At 45.6% G+C, this 15,682-nt stretch overlaps 1 protein-coding gene across 21 annotated transcripts in view; it reads right to left on the reverse strand.

The window, feature by feature from the left end:
- MAP2 (microtubule associated protein 2) overlaps positions 1-15,682 on the reverse strand; it is a 143,871-nt gene that overhangs the window by 56,634 nt on the left and 71,555 nt on the right. For all 21 annotated transcript variants that reach the window (XM_059868108.1, XM_059868103.1, XM_059868106.1 and 18 more), the window contains one exon: positions 5,866-6,151. In XM_059868108.1, coding sequence (XP_059724091.1) covers positions 5,866-6,127 — 262 coding nt within the window. In that variant the 5' untranslated portion in view covers positions 6,128-6,151. The remainder of the gene's footprint in view (positions 1-5,865; positions 6,152-15,682) is intronic.

Consider the following 15,682-nt stretch of genomic DNA (forward strand, 5'->3'; position numbering starts at 1 on the left):
TCCTGGCTCACCTGGGGTAGCTCTCTCCACCCTTGTGCCTTTCCTCCTGGCTTTTAAAGCCCTGTCTACTTTATGTAATTCATAAATGCACAAGCTGTTTCCTACCACACACTTTATAAACTGAAAAGGACAGGCCACAGAACAGGCCACAGATTGGAATGTTTTCTGGGCACAGCTGCCCCACCAGTCACTCAGCTGATGCCACTGCTGGATGGTTGAGATCTGACCAACAGAGACAGGGAGATCTGCACTTGCAGCCCTCACTGGAACAGGTACTCAAACATGGATGGTGGGGAGGGAGGGCAGAGGCAAGCAAAAAGCAGAGACAAGGCAAAAATGAAACTCCCAGAATGCCTTCAGTGTTTGACATTTGCAGCAGCAATAACTCTCCTGCTCACAGCAGTCCCCCAAGAAGGGCTGCAGATGTTCCCAAAAGGCAACTTTGACAAACAGAGCTCATGGCACACAGTCTAAACTAAGGTGTGGCTGAAACATGTTATGAAAGATGCTTCTTCCACATCCCAGCCTTGTTGTTCCTTGTTCCATCTCTGAGGTTATAGATTCTGTTTTCTGGGAGCACTGACAGCATCAAGTGCGTGCTGGTTGCCAAGCCAACAGGCTCACAGGCACTCTGCTCTCACCTCTTAAGGAAGCACAGCTGCTTTTGCAATGCTTGTATTGTAACAAGGAAACACCAAAGAGAACTGAAACACCAACAGGGAGCCCAAAGGAGAGGGCTGGTGGATGCCTTCCCTTGGCCAAATGCAGCACTGATGTGGTACAGTGCAGCAGCTGGCTCTGATGGTGCTACTGCACCTGGCTTGAGATACAGCTTTCAAAAGCAGATCTGAAGCACACACTCCCAGAGGAGCTTAGGGTTAAAAAAGCCTGATGGCTGATGTTCTCTACGTGGCTGACTCCCAGCCATGGGAACCAACAGCACCTGCACACCAGGTTATCTCACCCTGCTCCTTTTCAGACAGTAATTTTTGCATTCTGCCCACAACTGTAGCCAACCCTCCAGCTCCTACCAAGACATGCCAATCACTGACTGATTTTTGAAGCCCTAAGAGGAGGTGGGAAGGCAGAGCCAGCCCCTTAGAGAGGTTCTGACTAGACAAGAAAAGATGTCTTACTGGATTGACTGATAGGGCCAGCCACAGAAAAACCCACAGAGACTGGTCTATATAGCAGTTATTGAATATTTTATAGTCAGGGAGAAGATAGCTGTGGGTAGGGAATGTGACAAGATGGAATTTCTGTGCCTTTACTCCTTCATAGCAAGGTTAACAGAGAATAGTAAAACCCCCAGCATTTTCTACAAGTTCCCCAGAGGGGTTCTGTTGCCCCTACCCACACAGTCTTCAGCAACACACTTGGAATATGTCTATAATATTCCAGTAACGTGTCCCAGAAAATGACACTTGTACTACACTGAACCCAGAGCAGAAAAGTTTCAGATGCCTGGTGTGTTTGCCTCTATCTAAACTGGCAGAGATGACGGTGTACAGTAATTACTGTCACATTTCCTGGGCAAGGGGAGGGAGATCAAAATGCCTAATTAACAGCTTCTTTCCCAAGGGAGCCATCAATGACATAGTAAGACACCTTCTTCCAGCTCTGTAAAATAAATAACAGGAATGGGACAAAGCCAGCAGTCACATTCAGCTCTGAATGTCACTGATTTTGCATCCTTCTGTGCAATTTGTCTGCACTGCTCAAGATGTGCTGCTTGCTGAAAATGCACATCTGACAACAAGGCTGGGAGGCTCCTTTGGGAAACAGGCATTCAGGGAGCTTCTCAGGGGGCTTCCAGCTCCACAAGGGCTTGGGCAGCAGCAGCACAGCCAGTGCAAACAGCCAAATGAAAAGCAAAGCTCTGACAAAAGCAGTCCTGTTGGAAAGAACAAAAATGCCTCCGTACAAAGAAAGCCTGTTTGTGTGTCTGCTGCCAGTGCCATCAGAATATTACCACTTGTATGGCAAGAGAGACAGGAAGGAAAAGGAGATTAAATGAGATGTCACTAGAGGAGGGAACAAACCACTAGCACACCATGGGAGCAGGCTGTGGCTCTCAGTGCATTTCAGCCTGGGATTTGTGTCTGGCAGAAGCACAGGGCTCAGCTGGTCTGCCAGAGGAAGACAGATACTTATCTTAGATACTTATCTGTAATTAAATACCTATTATTAGTAAATATTTAGATTAGAGACTCAACAAGGTAAAGGCCTTGTCAAGCCTCTAAAGGGGAGAAATGATTCCTCAGGTTTTAGCTTTTACACTTTTCAGAATCTGTGCTGCTTTAGTGTGTAATTCTGAGCTTCATATTATGGGATGGTGAGCTCTCTTCACAGAGCAGGGAGACAAAACAATTCCTTTCTCCAGCTGGGGACCAAGGACAAATGATCCAAATCTCAGTCCCAAGAGAACAAACAACGTGGGCTGAAGAGAGAAAAACAAGAAGGATGGGACTTCCTAACCTAAAACTATAATTGAACAATGAACTCCAATATGCAAATGGACCAGGAACTTCTAAAAGTGAGAGACCCCATGACCAGGTGTCCATTTTGTGACCATGTTGGTTCATCTTGGGTGCAGCCCTGGCTGGGCTCTGGTGCTGCCCAAGGTGGATCCATTGAGGCCTCCTAATAAATCCCTGCTTTATTCTTTAACTCTGTCCAGTCTCTGTTCTAGGTCAGCCTTCCCAAGGCATCAGCCCAAGTACATATACAAATTTACATCCACAAAATGCATACAAAAAGAAATAGGTGCTTTACCACCCCCACTGAGATCACACCCCTAATAACTTCCTGTGAGCTATGCCAAAGAACCCAGCCTGTCCTCCTGCACGTATCTGCCTTTGACTTGGGTGCCATGGCTCGTGCCCTGGGGCTGCCCTGCCCACAGCTCTGTGCACTCTGCACGTCCCCATCAGTCCCTTTGACAGGAGGGCATTGATGTGTCTCCATCATGCAGCCATTACCAGCACGGTGCTGAGACAGATCAATCAAAGGCAGTCCAACAGCCAGATCCAGAGGATTCCAAACACTGAGGTCAGACTCAGTAGCTCTCAGACACTGAGAGAGACATATACACACAAAGGCAAATTTTAACTGTGCAAATCTAAAAATGTCACTTGTAGTGATGGATTGGATGTGTTTCAGGAAGAACTGTCACTTCCTCCCCCACCACCATCCCTTGCCTCTGCATCACTGTGTGCATAAGGTGCCTTGGTCCTGGTGGCCTTATCCTAACTCTTCCCTTAACACACAGCCCTCTGATTTTACAGCACAAGCCCCCTGAATGGGTGTCCTGCTGCTTTGCTATGCCTTGAAGGATCAATTGCCCTGCTACAGAACAGCTCTCCCTTGCAGAGGGCCATTTTGTGGCTAAATCCCAGCTCCTGGGTTAGCCAGATGCAGCAGCCCTTCCTTAGGAGAAGCACCTCAAAATGCACCAGGGATGGGGGTGATGGGCAGCTGCCTGGGAAATCCCTGCTTGAACTGGTGCTCTGCTGTGCATAAGGTTGTGGCAGTTGCTGGGGATTTACAGACTCCAACATGAAGGTTGAGAAGCCAAAGATTTTCCTAGGTTACAGTGCTGGACTTGTACCATAAAAAATAAAATCCCTGTAAATCTACTCAAAGCCACAGCTTGGTTAATTATCTCCATCGACTGTGGCTTCCTGTGCTCTTTCTCCTCAGATGTTTGGAGTCAGTAAGCTACTACAAATGATTAAATGATTCACATTATTGATAATTATGTGTATCAGAGTGGCATTTAAAAGCCCTACCTGATGCAATACCCCGCTGAAGTTACAATTTGCAAACAGACAAACACAGCAACGATGACTAAATTTTGTTGTGAATAACAATCCTAATTTCAAGATCAAATTCTGAATTGAACATCAAAAATCTACAAATCCTGCCCCACACTGCATTTAGCACATCCAGCTAGTAAATACTAGTTTGAAGGGGCCAAACACACTCTGGGCCCTTTCTACCACTACAGTAAGATGCTAACTGGTTCTCCAGCAAAAAGAGAAAAAAAAGTATTGAAAGAAATGTATCTTAAGTGTCCTACAAAGGTTTACATTGCCCTGATTAAATGTGGGCTTAGCCAGTGCCTGGGTGTGCAGCCAGGAATTCAGGCATGAAGGCAAGCAGCTCTAGGGACTTTTGCAGTGCTCAAGGACAAAGATGTCATGAGATAAGCTATATTAAGACTCCCAAACAAAAGCTGTACATATTGACAGTAAGTCTCCACACCAGAGATCTTAGAGGCTGAGCAGGCAGTGAGAAAACTGCAGGGAAGGAGGAAATGAGGCCACAAAGTGGTGAGTGAAGCAAACTTCACCTGGATGAAGAGCAATCTTGTTCTCTTAGCAAGTGTGTGTCCCTAGCTCTACTGCATGCCCTAGAACGTGCTTCCTCATTTTGTCTTGTTCTGCTTTTAACCACTTGCCTCAAAAAGCAACATGAAAGGGCATTACTGTAATGCCTGCTGATGGCCAGCAGTGCTTTTCTTCCTCCTGTCACCCATTAGCTGCAAGCTCAATTAAATGTTTGGATCTCTCTGTGACCAGCACTCAGAAGCTGAGCTTGAGAGAGCCTGAGAAAAGCATTTCTCTCCTCTCTAAGGATAGGAAATTCCTCTTCATCCTGCAATCCCCACTTTTGCAAATGTATGGGGGGACTTGTCCAACATGGGGTGACAAATCTGTGGCAAAGATGAGACAGCCACTCAGTCTCTATTTGCTGGCTAAACACAAAATAAAGCTGGGTTAGAGCAAAGACACAAGCCCCATTATCATCTCCCCAGTCATCAACACTGTGTTCACCTGAATGCTCACACATGATTTCTTTTAGCTTGGCCAACATTTGAAAGCAAATCTGCAAGAAGTGACTTAAAATATAAACACATTTACTTTTAGCAGATATCTCCATTTCCAGCACAATTGTTTATGAAATAACTGTATGGTCCAGGAAACTTACAATTCTCCAGCCCCTGAGAAATTATGGATAGCATCTCCAAATGCTGTCAGCAGCCAAAAAAACATTGCTAGAAAGATCTCTTTAGCATGCATGAATGGATGCATCAAGGGCAGTTGTGTCTATACAAGAGAAATTCTTCTTGCACTGTGCTTTTGGGGTTTGGAGTGGGAACTCTGCACAAAGATAATTAGCATTTACTTCTAAAACAGGAAACTTGCTTTGCATATTTCATTTTGACACAGTCACACTCTTCTTCTTTTTTTTTTCCTGCAAATAACAAGCTGAATTCTAAAAACCCTACATAGTTTACAAATAGACTAAGTCCCAGTGAGCATCCAGTGAAATATGGCTGGGCAAGGATGAATAAATGCTGATACTGAAGTGTGCTGCTCCCAGCCAGAATGAGCAATGCATTATTTTGCAAACAGTACATGGTTTCAAGAAGGTCTTGCTACTTGTGTGCAATGACAGGAGAATCCATCCCTCCTGCACACACAAATGCATCAGCCATCCATGCACAGCAGCTGGGCAGATTCCTATTGCCTGGTAGCCCAGGGGACCTGAGCAGCTGCTCTGCACCACCACCAGCAGCTGCTCTGCACCAGTCTGCTGCCACATCCCTTGATGGGTGCCCCTGTCTCCTTTACAAAGACCTTTCCTGAAGCCTTCTCAGAGCCCTGCCCAGAATCCTGAGTATGTCTCTGGGCAAAGATGCAGTCCTGGCAGGGAAGAGCTAGTGCATCCAAACCACACACACCCTCCTGATGTCAGCTCCCCCACGGCATGCTTGACTCCCCCTAACATCTCCTCTTGGGGAAAGCCCCAGGCTCTGCAGAGCCCCGTGCTCTGCAGCAGGGCATGGAGGTGCATTACCTGCAGTCTCCCTGCTCCCTGCTGACAGCTCTCCGTTGATGCCATTCTCTTTGGTCTGAGCATAGGTCCCTGGCTGCTCATGGCTGCCCAGCCTCAGCTCCTCCTCCTCGCGGTACGGAAATCCATTGGCACTTCTGACCAGTCCAGCGCTCGCGCCACCCTGCTCCTTCATTTCAGGTGAATGTGGGTGTGAAGAAGCCTCTGGTAGCTGACCTGAAGTCCAGTGTGGTGCCTTGGCTTCCTCTTTCCTATCCTCAGCCATGGCTCCTTGCCTTCAGCGCGTGGCCTGTAACAACATGAGCAGGAGAGATCAGCTCCAGGTGGGTGACTGTGTCCCTGACTGCCAGCACAAGCAGCCACCAGCAGGTCTGCTGGCAAATTCAAGTCCAGCAGAGGAAAGAATTATCTCTGTGTGTTTGTCCTAGCCATGAGTGAACTGATTTAAAGTCAGAAGAAACCACCAGCAGTAAAAATTATGGGTCAAGTCCTCCCTGACTCTCACATGCCTTGCAATTATTAGCACCATTTTCTCGATGGCTGCCCATTCATTAATCTGATTTTAACACATTAATTACAGTTAAAATATCAACCCAATTAACAAGAAGTGAATGTCATCTCAGTGCCATGACCCATTTCCAGGGCAAAGAAGGAAGAATGCCACAACTGCTGCAAGTGAAGCTGCTGCTGCAGCACAAGGGGGTTCTTGTCAGGCACAGCAGCACAAGGTGACGTGGCTCTCCAGCACATGCAATCTGCTGCTTGCCATGACAGAAGCCAGGTCTGGGAATGTGCACTGGGTTCCTGAACATCCATGCTGTTTGACCCCAGTTAAATCCCCTCTTACTTGTTGTCATCAGAACATTCACACACACTTGTCCCACTCTTTTGTCCAAAACAGTCCATGGGGAACAGTTTGTTTCTCACACAAGCATTCTCTTTTGGCTATCAGTATTTGTACAGAAATAAAACTAATCATTATTTGCTATTTCACACATATTTCACTCCTGTTAGATCTCATTTCTCCAAGCCAAGCAGAAGCCACTGCATAAGCCATAGCACTTGGCTATTCCTCACAGATAAATGCAGCAGGAGCTCCTCAATATGTAAACCTAGGAAGGCAAGAAATCATAATCATGTTTTGATGATACAGTAGCCTCTGGAGAGGAGAAGGCGACCTGCCCTGAGTTAGCTACTTCAAAGTGGAAACCAGCAGGCCTTTTCCAAAAGCACTTGCCACCTCCTTTTTTCCCTGGGAGAAAATAACATAAAAGCAGTGAGCTGAAAGCAGTCAACCAGCCACATATCCCAGGGGCTGAGCAGTCTAGAAAAGGCAGCACAAACTAGATAGTGCACGTATTCTGCAGATATTTAACAGAAACAAACCAGAAAAAGAAACTAGTTTCCATAATGTCAGGTCAGTTTGAAGAAAACCTCTAAACATGAGAAAAGGCTATTTGCCAGATAATCATTCATAACTGATAGTTTGACCTCTTTCTGATCAGACATAATTTATTAATAACAGCTTTCAGAGCTGCTGATTTTTTAAAAACCATGGTGAACCACAAAATTAGATTTCATTCACAATATATAACTCAAACTGGAGTTGCATACCAAAAAGGACTAAACTCTTCCTGCTCACAGTGAAATCATTGCACAAAGTGCTCTGCCTGCTCTCACCCTGACCCAGCACCATTCCCTGGAGGTAACTAACTGCATACAGACCGAGGGAGCTGGTGAAACTTGCATGAGCAAGATTTGCAGCCCAGGTTTTCCTTTGAGCTGTACTGAAAATGATGGGATGAGCAGTAGCACCAAGAGAGGAGCCAGGCCTCTGTCAGAACTCAAGACATTCCTTTAGGAGTCCGGAGTTTCCTGAAACCCTTGCCAGGGAGCTCAGAGACCCTGGCACACAACCCAGAACACCAGTGGGTTCGATTATGAACCACGGAATAACTTGTCACCTTTATAAAAAGAGATAAAAGCCACAATAGTGTAAATAGTGTAAGAATAAATAATTACAAAGTCTAATTGTAAGTTTTAAGATTTTTAGTATAAGAGTTTCTAGTGACAAGATGGAGAGATTTGGGCGTGTCTAGCCTTTCTTCTTCTTCTCTACCTCCATCTTGTCTAGTGATGTTGGCACTTTTAGATTGGTCTAAAGTAAAAACTCACTGTCTAATATAGATGATAAGTATTAGAAAATAACTGTAAATATTGTACACGTAGTTTGTAGTATATAAAGATAACACCGCCCTGGAGGAGGGGGGAGTGCCTCTAGCTGTCCTGCCAAACGGATCTCGACTAGACAAAGAAAAAGAACTTTATAGATAAGATGCAATAAACAATCTTGAGACCGAAAAAATGAAGAGCCCTGACTTCTTCTTCAAGTACCGGGCTGGGAAAAGAAACTTTCGAACTTTAGTCGGGGTCACTCTGACCAGCTAAGAAGACAGCCCCCAGCAGGCCTCAGTCCACCAGAGGGAAGAAAAGAGTAAACACACTCCACATCCCTTTGCTTTCCCCACCTCTGTTACCCTGATGGGAGACATCCTGCCTGAAGAGAGCTTTAAAGCAGCCATCTCACATCATACCAGCCCAAGATGGGCAAAAGCCCCCTCCTACAAACAGAAAAAATATACCTCTGCCTCTAGATCTGTTTACTGCATGATTTTAGAGAGCATTTTCTCACCAGAGCCTTTCCAAGACATGAGGCCATGGGACAAATGTCTCCCTTTTTACAGCAATGAGCAGCACACGTTCAAAGCCATCAACACTTGGAACATGAGGGCAGAACAAATCTTGTTCTGGGGGAAAAAAAAGGAGGCAATTCTCATTTATGTCCCTTGGGGAAGCTCAAGAAAAAACTATAAAAACCCAGAAAAAAACAACCAAAAAAAGCCCAAGCCCTAACTCAAGGCTCCCTCACCAACCCAGAGTGCTTTGAGGCTGAGAGCAAGACCCAGGAGCAGGATGAACCTGCCCACCAACTTCCCCAGTTCAGCCCCTGGTCACCCATGAGAGGTGACAGAGCCCAACAGGACAGGGAGAGCTATGGAAGAGCCAAGTGTAGGGAATGTGGCTCTGAAAATCACTGGGACAAACGTAATGGCTCTATTCCAGCACCACAGTTTGGTAGCTGTTATCCATGAAGTATCCTTCCTGGGTCCAGGCACACACTCCCTGCCTCACTTGAAGCTCTTGAGGAAGGATATTCACATCCTCACAATGGACTGTGTCACAGAAGTCCCCAGTGAAAATAACAAAAGTGCTTTTATCTTTAAAAATAAATACAGTGGGCAGACTTCAATGCGAGCTGCGTGTGTCTGGAGGCAGAATTTGGCTCAGTATTTATAAAAGATGGTTACAGAGTAAAGCATGGATGAATTCATTCTTGCCTCTCTGTTATTCACCAAGTGCTCTCAGGGTTTATAATGGTAGGAGAGAAACAGGGAGTGAGTCACACAATGCATCTTTGTACTCAGCAATTTAGCAATGACTATCTGCTGTGGGCTGTGATTCATCCACAGCTTGGGTTAAAATCCACAATGCACAGGTGTGCTTTGCACCATCAAGTGAGCTGGTTTTCTTTCATTTCATTAGCATAAAATGGAATTAAATTAATCAGCTAATGTAAATATTGACAGAAATACTGAAGTGGCCAGACAGTACAGCAGAATTTAAATAGTGATAGCCATGCAACAAGAAAAAACCTGGAATAACTGGACAACCTAGGGAAACACTGTACTTCAGGGAAGTAAACAGTCCTTCTTTTGACTATGAGTTTCTTATTCCTTGCATAAGCTGCAATGAAGGCTTTCAAAAAAACATAGCTAAGAAGGCACAGCCAGTCCCCTAAAATGTCATGCTGCTTTAGTTAAAATTGATTTGGGTCTTTGTGCCTGTCTTTGCTAACCATTCCAACAGACCTGCTTTATCAGGGAAGACACAGCAGCAGTCTTACAGCAAGTTCTCACTCTTTGTGAAGGTTAGTGGAGGTGAAGGGGCTACCAAGGAGGTGCTTGACCACAGCAGAAAGGGCAGTGGAGCTCCCAGCCAGCAGCAGCCTTGGCTGCACCAAGCCAGCAGCACAGCCCCTTCCTCCAAAGCCATTCTGGCCCACAGCATGGCCACGAGCCACAGGGCACAATTGTTTTTCCACAATCTGCAGGCCTGGCAGAGGTGAGGATGAGGGATGGCTGCAGCCTCAAAAGCAGTGGATCAGATGTGCAGCACTGGCACAGCAGACAAGTCCTCTGATCCTTCCTGCAGTGTCCAGGCCTGGGACAGCAGAGATTTAAACCCTTCTCAGAGCTCCCAGCAGGTGAGCTGGGCACCAGCAGAGCCAGGCAAGTGGGAAGGGTGGGTCATCCCAGTGCAGAAACTGCCCAGCTCCTACAGAAAGGGAAATGTTCTCTCTTTGAGAAATGCTTGTCTGACCAAGCCCAGAGGTGAATGAGCCATTCAGCTGTCACTCCTTCCTCCCTTGGGAAGGTCTTCATTTCCCTGGGCTGCTGCAAAGCACCTCAGCTGACTCCTCTGAGACATTTTTGCCCAGCTTGGAGGGCTGCCCTCACTCCCATGCTCAGGGACCATAAATAACTTTCTCAAACTCCAGAAATGTAAAACTGAAATGGTGACATCAGGTATTAGCAGCTTGTGACTGAAGAATACCCCAATAAAAAACCTACTAGAGCTCACTTTTAGCTAAAAAGAATCCCTGTACACCCTCCTTGCACCAACACCAACCCTTTCCACAAACCCTTGCACTCCTGTCTATCATAATTGCTTCCTGCAGGATACAGGAAAGGTATTTGAGCTGGTGAAGGAGATGGTAACCATAACAACAGCACCATGACAACTCCAAGTGATATCTGAAACATGAAATACAGCAAGAAATTGTTACTGATCAATTTGGTCCACAATAAGGATGGTGTCCTGCAATTAGTTCAGGGGTCAACACAAGGAAACACAAGGGTCCCTGGATTAAACTGCACACAGTCCTTATCTTAACTCCTCAAGATGAGGCACCATGACAGCCCTGTCTCCTGATCAGGACACAGAGAAGGCAGTGTCTGCTCAATCCTGCCTCAGATCTCTCCTGTCTTAAGGGAGCAGGAGGGACTGAAGGATGGAAGGAGTGCTTCTGGGAAGCCAGGAAGTTTCCTGGCAGCTCCCAAATTTCTCAGTGGAGCTTTTTGTTCCCACGAGAGTCACTGAAACGAGGCCTGGACAAGAACAGGGTTCCCCTCAGGGGAGCATCTCTGAGTCAGACACACTGCATTGACTTTTCCACCAAGCACAATTTCAAAGGGGCACCATGCACTCCAGACAAGGCATTGCAGTTGGCAGGCTTGGCTGGAACAGGAGGCTCTGCAGCCCTCAGCCAGCAGCCATCTAAACAACCTGTGCCAAGGCTCTGACTTCAGCTCTGGCAGAGAAAAAGATTCACCAGCATTTGTGGCTACATCAGCTTTGTCACCCTCAGTGCAGAAGGCACTTTAAAACCCACCACAAACAACCAGCACTGGCTCCAAGGGCTGTGGCAGATGAAGTCATGTGGGGTGTGATCAGACAGTGAAACATTCCAAGACAGGGCCCTCTTAGGGCTTTTCACAGGGAATTCAGCTCACTGGGCTGATACACAGGATTGCCAGCACAGGCACACCAAGCAGTGGGTCCTTTCCTAGTTCAAATACTTTGTCATCCCCTGCAGTGAAAATTAATTAAATATGCTAATATATTACTTGTATGTTCTCTACCTGCCAACTGCAGGTGAGCTTCTCTTCATGCAGGTGATGCAAACTGGAGCATTCAGCAGAGGTGATACAAACCTGTCTGCTAAGCAAAACCACACACAACAGAATCTCATCTACCCAGAATAAAGCCCTTGAACTACACTGGGACATCTCTGCCTTCTCTGCACACATAACTTATTGACACAACCCTCGTTTCTTCTGGTTTCACCAAGATCTCATCAAGCAGGACACATTTACACATGATCTTGTCTTTATTCAGTGAGCTTTTAATTATATATTTTAAAAAATGCTGCTTCTATAAATGTGTCTGCACATTTTGATTTTTCAGAGGTCTTACCTACCTCTGAAAACTAATTCTACTCCTGCTGCAACACAAACTTTGAAAAAACCCAGATGCTATCTTTGGGAACACCATCATGTCAGCTACTACAAATGGCATAACATATGTCCTGGGTTAATTTCTGGCAGATTCTTCCCTCTAAATACATGCAGAAGAACCAGCCTACAGTAGAATTCTGAAACACAGCTCTCTGCACCCTCTCCAAGGTCATGAACCCAAAAGCAGATCCAGGGATGGAGCTCCTGATCCAGCTGCCATCCTAACTGAATTCAGTCCTTCCATTTGCTGAATTAAAGGAATATGGTCAGTTTTCTGTAAGTGAACCAGCACCACAAAGATGATGATGCTAAAATAAAGTATGAAGGGGATAACAGGAAAGGATCTTCAAGCTGCTCCAGCTTGTTTGGGTAAGAATTCCTGCTGGTGTGAAAGAAGTTTCCTCCCCAAGTCAAGGACAGCAGATTATTCTTCTGCTGAGAGTGCTCTGAGCTTCCCTTCCTAACAGTCAGACACACCAGGCAATCATGCCAGGCACACAGTAAAGTAAAAGCTTTGCATTGTCTACCAGAGACATTGTTCATTCATGCAGAAAAAGAGCATCAGGCAAAAGAAAGCTGGTGCCCAGGCCCCTCCAGCCAGACTCACTTAAGCTGCTTTGATTCTCAATTTCACAGTCAGGAAAACTCAGAGGGCCCAGGAACCCCTGAGAGCCAACAGGAGTCAAAGCTTTTGGCTGTGGCACAAAGCTTCTAACTGTAAATAAATAAACAGAAATAAGGAGAAAAAGCTTTGGAAAACTGATTGGAAAAGAGGTTATCCACAACTTCAGCTTGTTTCTATATTTACAACAAACTTGGCATTGATTACTTAGTGCTAGAATTTTCTTTCCTAGGGAATGCCTGAGTAGTGTTTGTTGTACTGCAAAACCTTGATCAGAAGTGGCAAGATTATTTCATCCCTTCATACTATTTTCTAACCAGTGATGTTACAAATAAAGAACTTCTTTTAAATTAAATATACCCTTATACTTGTATGACTTAAAAATATGCTGTCCACCCACACTCAGCCACCCACTTGTATGACCAATGACTGTATACCCTGGCAAATAAAATAATCTCTCCCTATCTCAAAATGAGAACATCCAAAATCTTCTGTGCTCTAAATGCTCTAGATAGTAAAATCACAATATTTGGGGTATAGCTTTATCACTGCCAAATCTTCACTTAACCAACCTACAAAAGAAAATAAAGCAGGTGGTCACTCTCTAGCCTGTTCAGGCAAGGAGACAAGAGGGCAGGGAGGACAGAGACAGTACTGAAGGAACTTGGAGCCACAGGAGCTGATTTTTCAGAGAAAGTTTTTCCTTCAAAACTTTCAATTAAGCTCTTGGGCTGTGCACTGAAAGAGGAGTTATACATGCCTCAGCCTGTACTTGAACTACAGTGGTATTTTAAAAGTTTAATTTTTAATTCCATGTGGTTTTGAACTTCGAAAATTCAGGTACCTAAAGCATGAGCAGGAACCAAGTCACTGAGTCTCTCAGCCTTTCTGAAATCTTAACTGCAGGATTTTTTGTCACAGCCAAGACCTGTTCCAGAGACTCATTTCCTCCCTAAGCTCCTGTGGGTGTGTGCAGCTACCTGATCCTTGCTCCAGGTTGAGTTTAACCCTGTTCTGCTGCCACCCCTTTTCTTGCCCCCCAGTGCCAAGGAGCTGATGAATGTCAAGTCAGCTGCTGGGATCAGATGGAGAGTGACTGAGTCTGTGTGAGGTACTGAACAAGCCCAGGCCCAGGGAGTAGGCAAAGGTAAGAAATTTGCACTGGATGAAGGAACAGCATGTCAAGAATGGTAAGAAAAGGCCTGGAAAAACCCCAAGCCATGGGGCAGAGTGTGTGGTTTTTTAGTACAGAGAGACAAACAGTGGGAAGGAGGAAAGCTGGGCTGATCTCTAATCAAACCACCCAGCCTAGACTCTGCCATTAGCATTGGCCAGCAGGAGCTGCTCCAGATGAAGAAACAAGGAGCCCCACAGAGCTTAGGCCACACATCTGCATTTTCCCAATGCTAGGGACACAGTTCTGGTGAGCCAGGTGCCCTCAGGTCTGCAAGGACCCACATCAGCATGCTCTTTCCAGGACTGAGCACTACCCACAGAGGGCAGCCTCAAGGAAAGGATCCTGTCTGTGTCCTTCCATGGGCTGCAGCCAGAGATTTCCACTAAAAGCACAACAGGTCATGCAGAGCACTGATGGACACAGAATATTCACACATGCACTCGAGAGCTTCTGGTGTCTTTTTTGAAGGGTACCCAGGATCCAACCTGGATCTTGGATTTATCTTGAATTTCTCTGTACATTCCCTTTTGCCAAGTCTGTCAGCAGCACTAATGCTGATGCTTGTTTAGGATGCCTGAAAACATTAATTATTAATCACAAATGAAATAAAGTAGACCTGGAAAAGGTACAGAGAGCTCAACAAGGATGATAAAAGACCTAGAGAGGCTCCTTTGAAAGGAGTGACTAGACATGCTAACTCTTCATCCTGGGAAAGAAGGGAATGTGATAAATGTTTACAAAAATGCACACAAGTGTGCAGGGAGCAGATAAGCAGAGAAGAAAAAACAAACAATCCTCTCTCCACAAAGAGCTACAGTGCATCAAACAGAACTCACCAGTGATGGGCTCCCTGAAATAAAACCCCAGTGATTCTTCCCACTGTATGGAATGTATAGCAGGGGGTGTGTGATGGAATTTTGCACAGGTTCAAAAGCCAACTGTTGAATTTTCCTTTCATTGTTTTTCCCATGGTTTCTCAATCTGAGAGCCTTTCTGGGAAAAGCAATGTTTTAACCACACAAATAAAATGTAGCTCTAATGTGGATTAGCAGCTTTGTTTGCTATTTTAATATTGACTTTAATTCATTGTGTGCTTTCTTGTCATTCATTTTTAAAGGTCATTAAGTGTGATGAAATATCACATCCCCTCTCTGAGCATCACAATGTCTAACAACTTCTACTGAAAAAACACAGTATGACAGAGACTGTTGCTCTGCAAATGAAAAGCACCTATTGATCAGGCAGGCTCTAGCAAGTGAACAGCTTTGTGGGTCTGATAAGTTTCTAACTGAAACACAACATTAATCCCAGATATCCCCCTGCTGATGCAGCAAAAGAGGCTCTACAGTCCCTGCCTTGCTACTTGCAGGGAGCTGGATCACTACATGAAGAAAGGGGGTGCCCATTTTCAACTCATTCTTGGAATCAACTCAGTCACCTCAAGTTAAAAATCCAGAGGCAGCTCTGAGGTGGCTACAGTGACACAGAGGTAATTACCAGGTGGGGGACATCACCTGAGATAAATGTTCTGCATGGGGGTGCTGCTGGAGAGGAACAGCTCATGGGCAGCACAGATGACAATGGCCCTTCAGGAAGGACCTGGCTGTGTATCCAGAGGCACTACTGGCAAGAGGGCTGCTGAGATAGTGCATGTGAATGTTTTATAGCTGAGAGGCTCAAAGCTCCAACAGTGCAAGCAAAGTCTTGTATATTTTCTTTTTCATGTAGGGCAAGCAGTCTGGAACACATGTCCCACCAATGACCTCGACTCTGACCCAGAGGGGCTGTCTCTGCTTGAAAAGATGATTCATTCACTCTGCCAGAAGGGCTGAATGAATAGGCAGTATTCAGACTGCAGAACACTTATCACTTGGGATTCCCTCA

This window comes from Haemorhous mexicanus, chromosome 26, assembly GCF_027477595.1.
Source record: "Haemorhous mexicanus isolate bHaeMex1 chromosome 26, bHaeMex1.pri, whole genome shotgun sequence".
In the NCBI taxonomy this organism is placed as follows: domain Eukaryota; kingdom Metazoa; phylum Chordata; class Aves; order Passeriformes; family Fringillidae; genus Haemorhous; species Haemorhous mexicanus.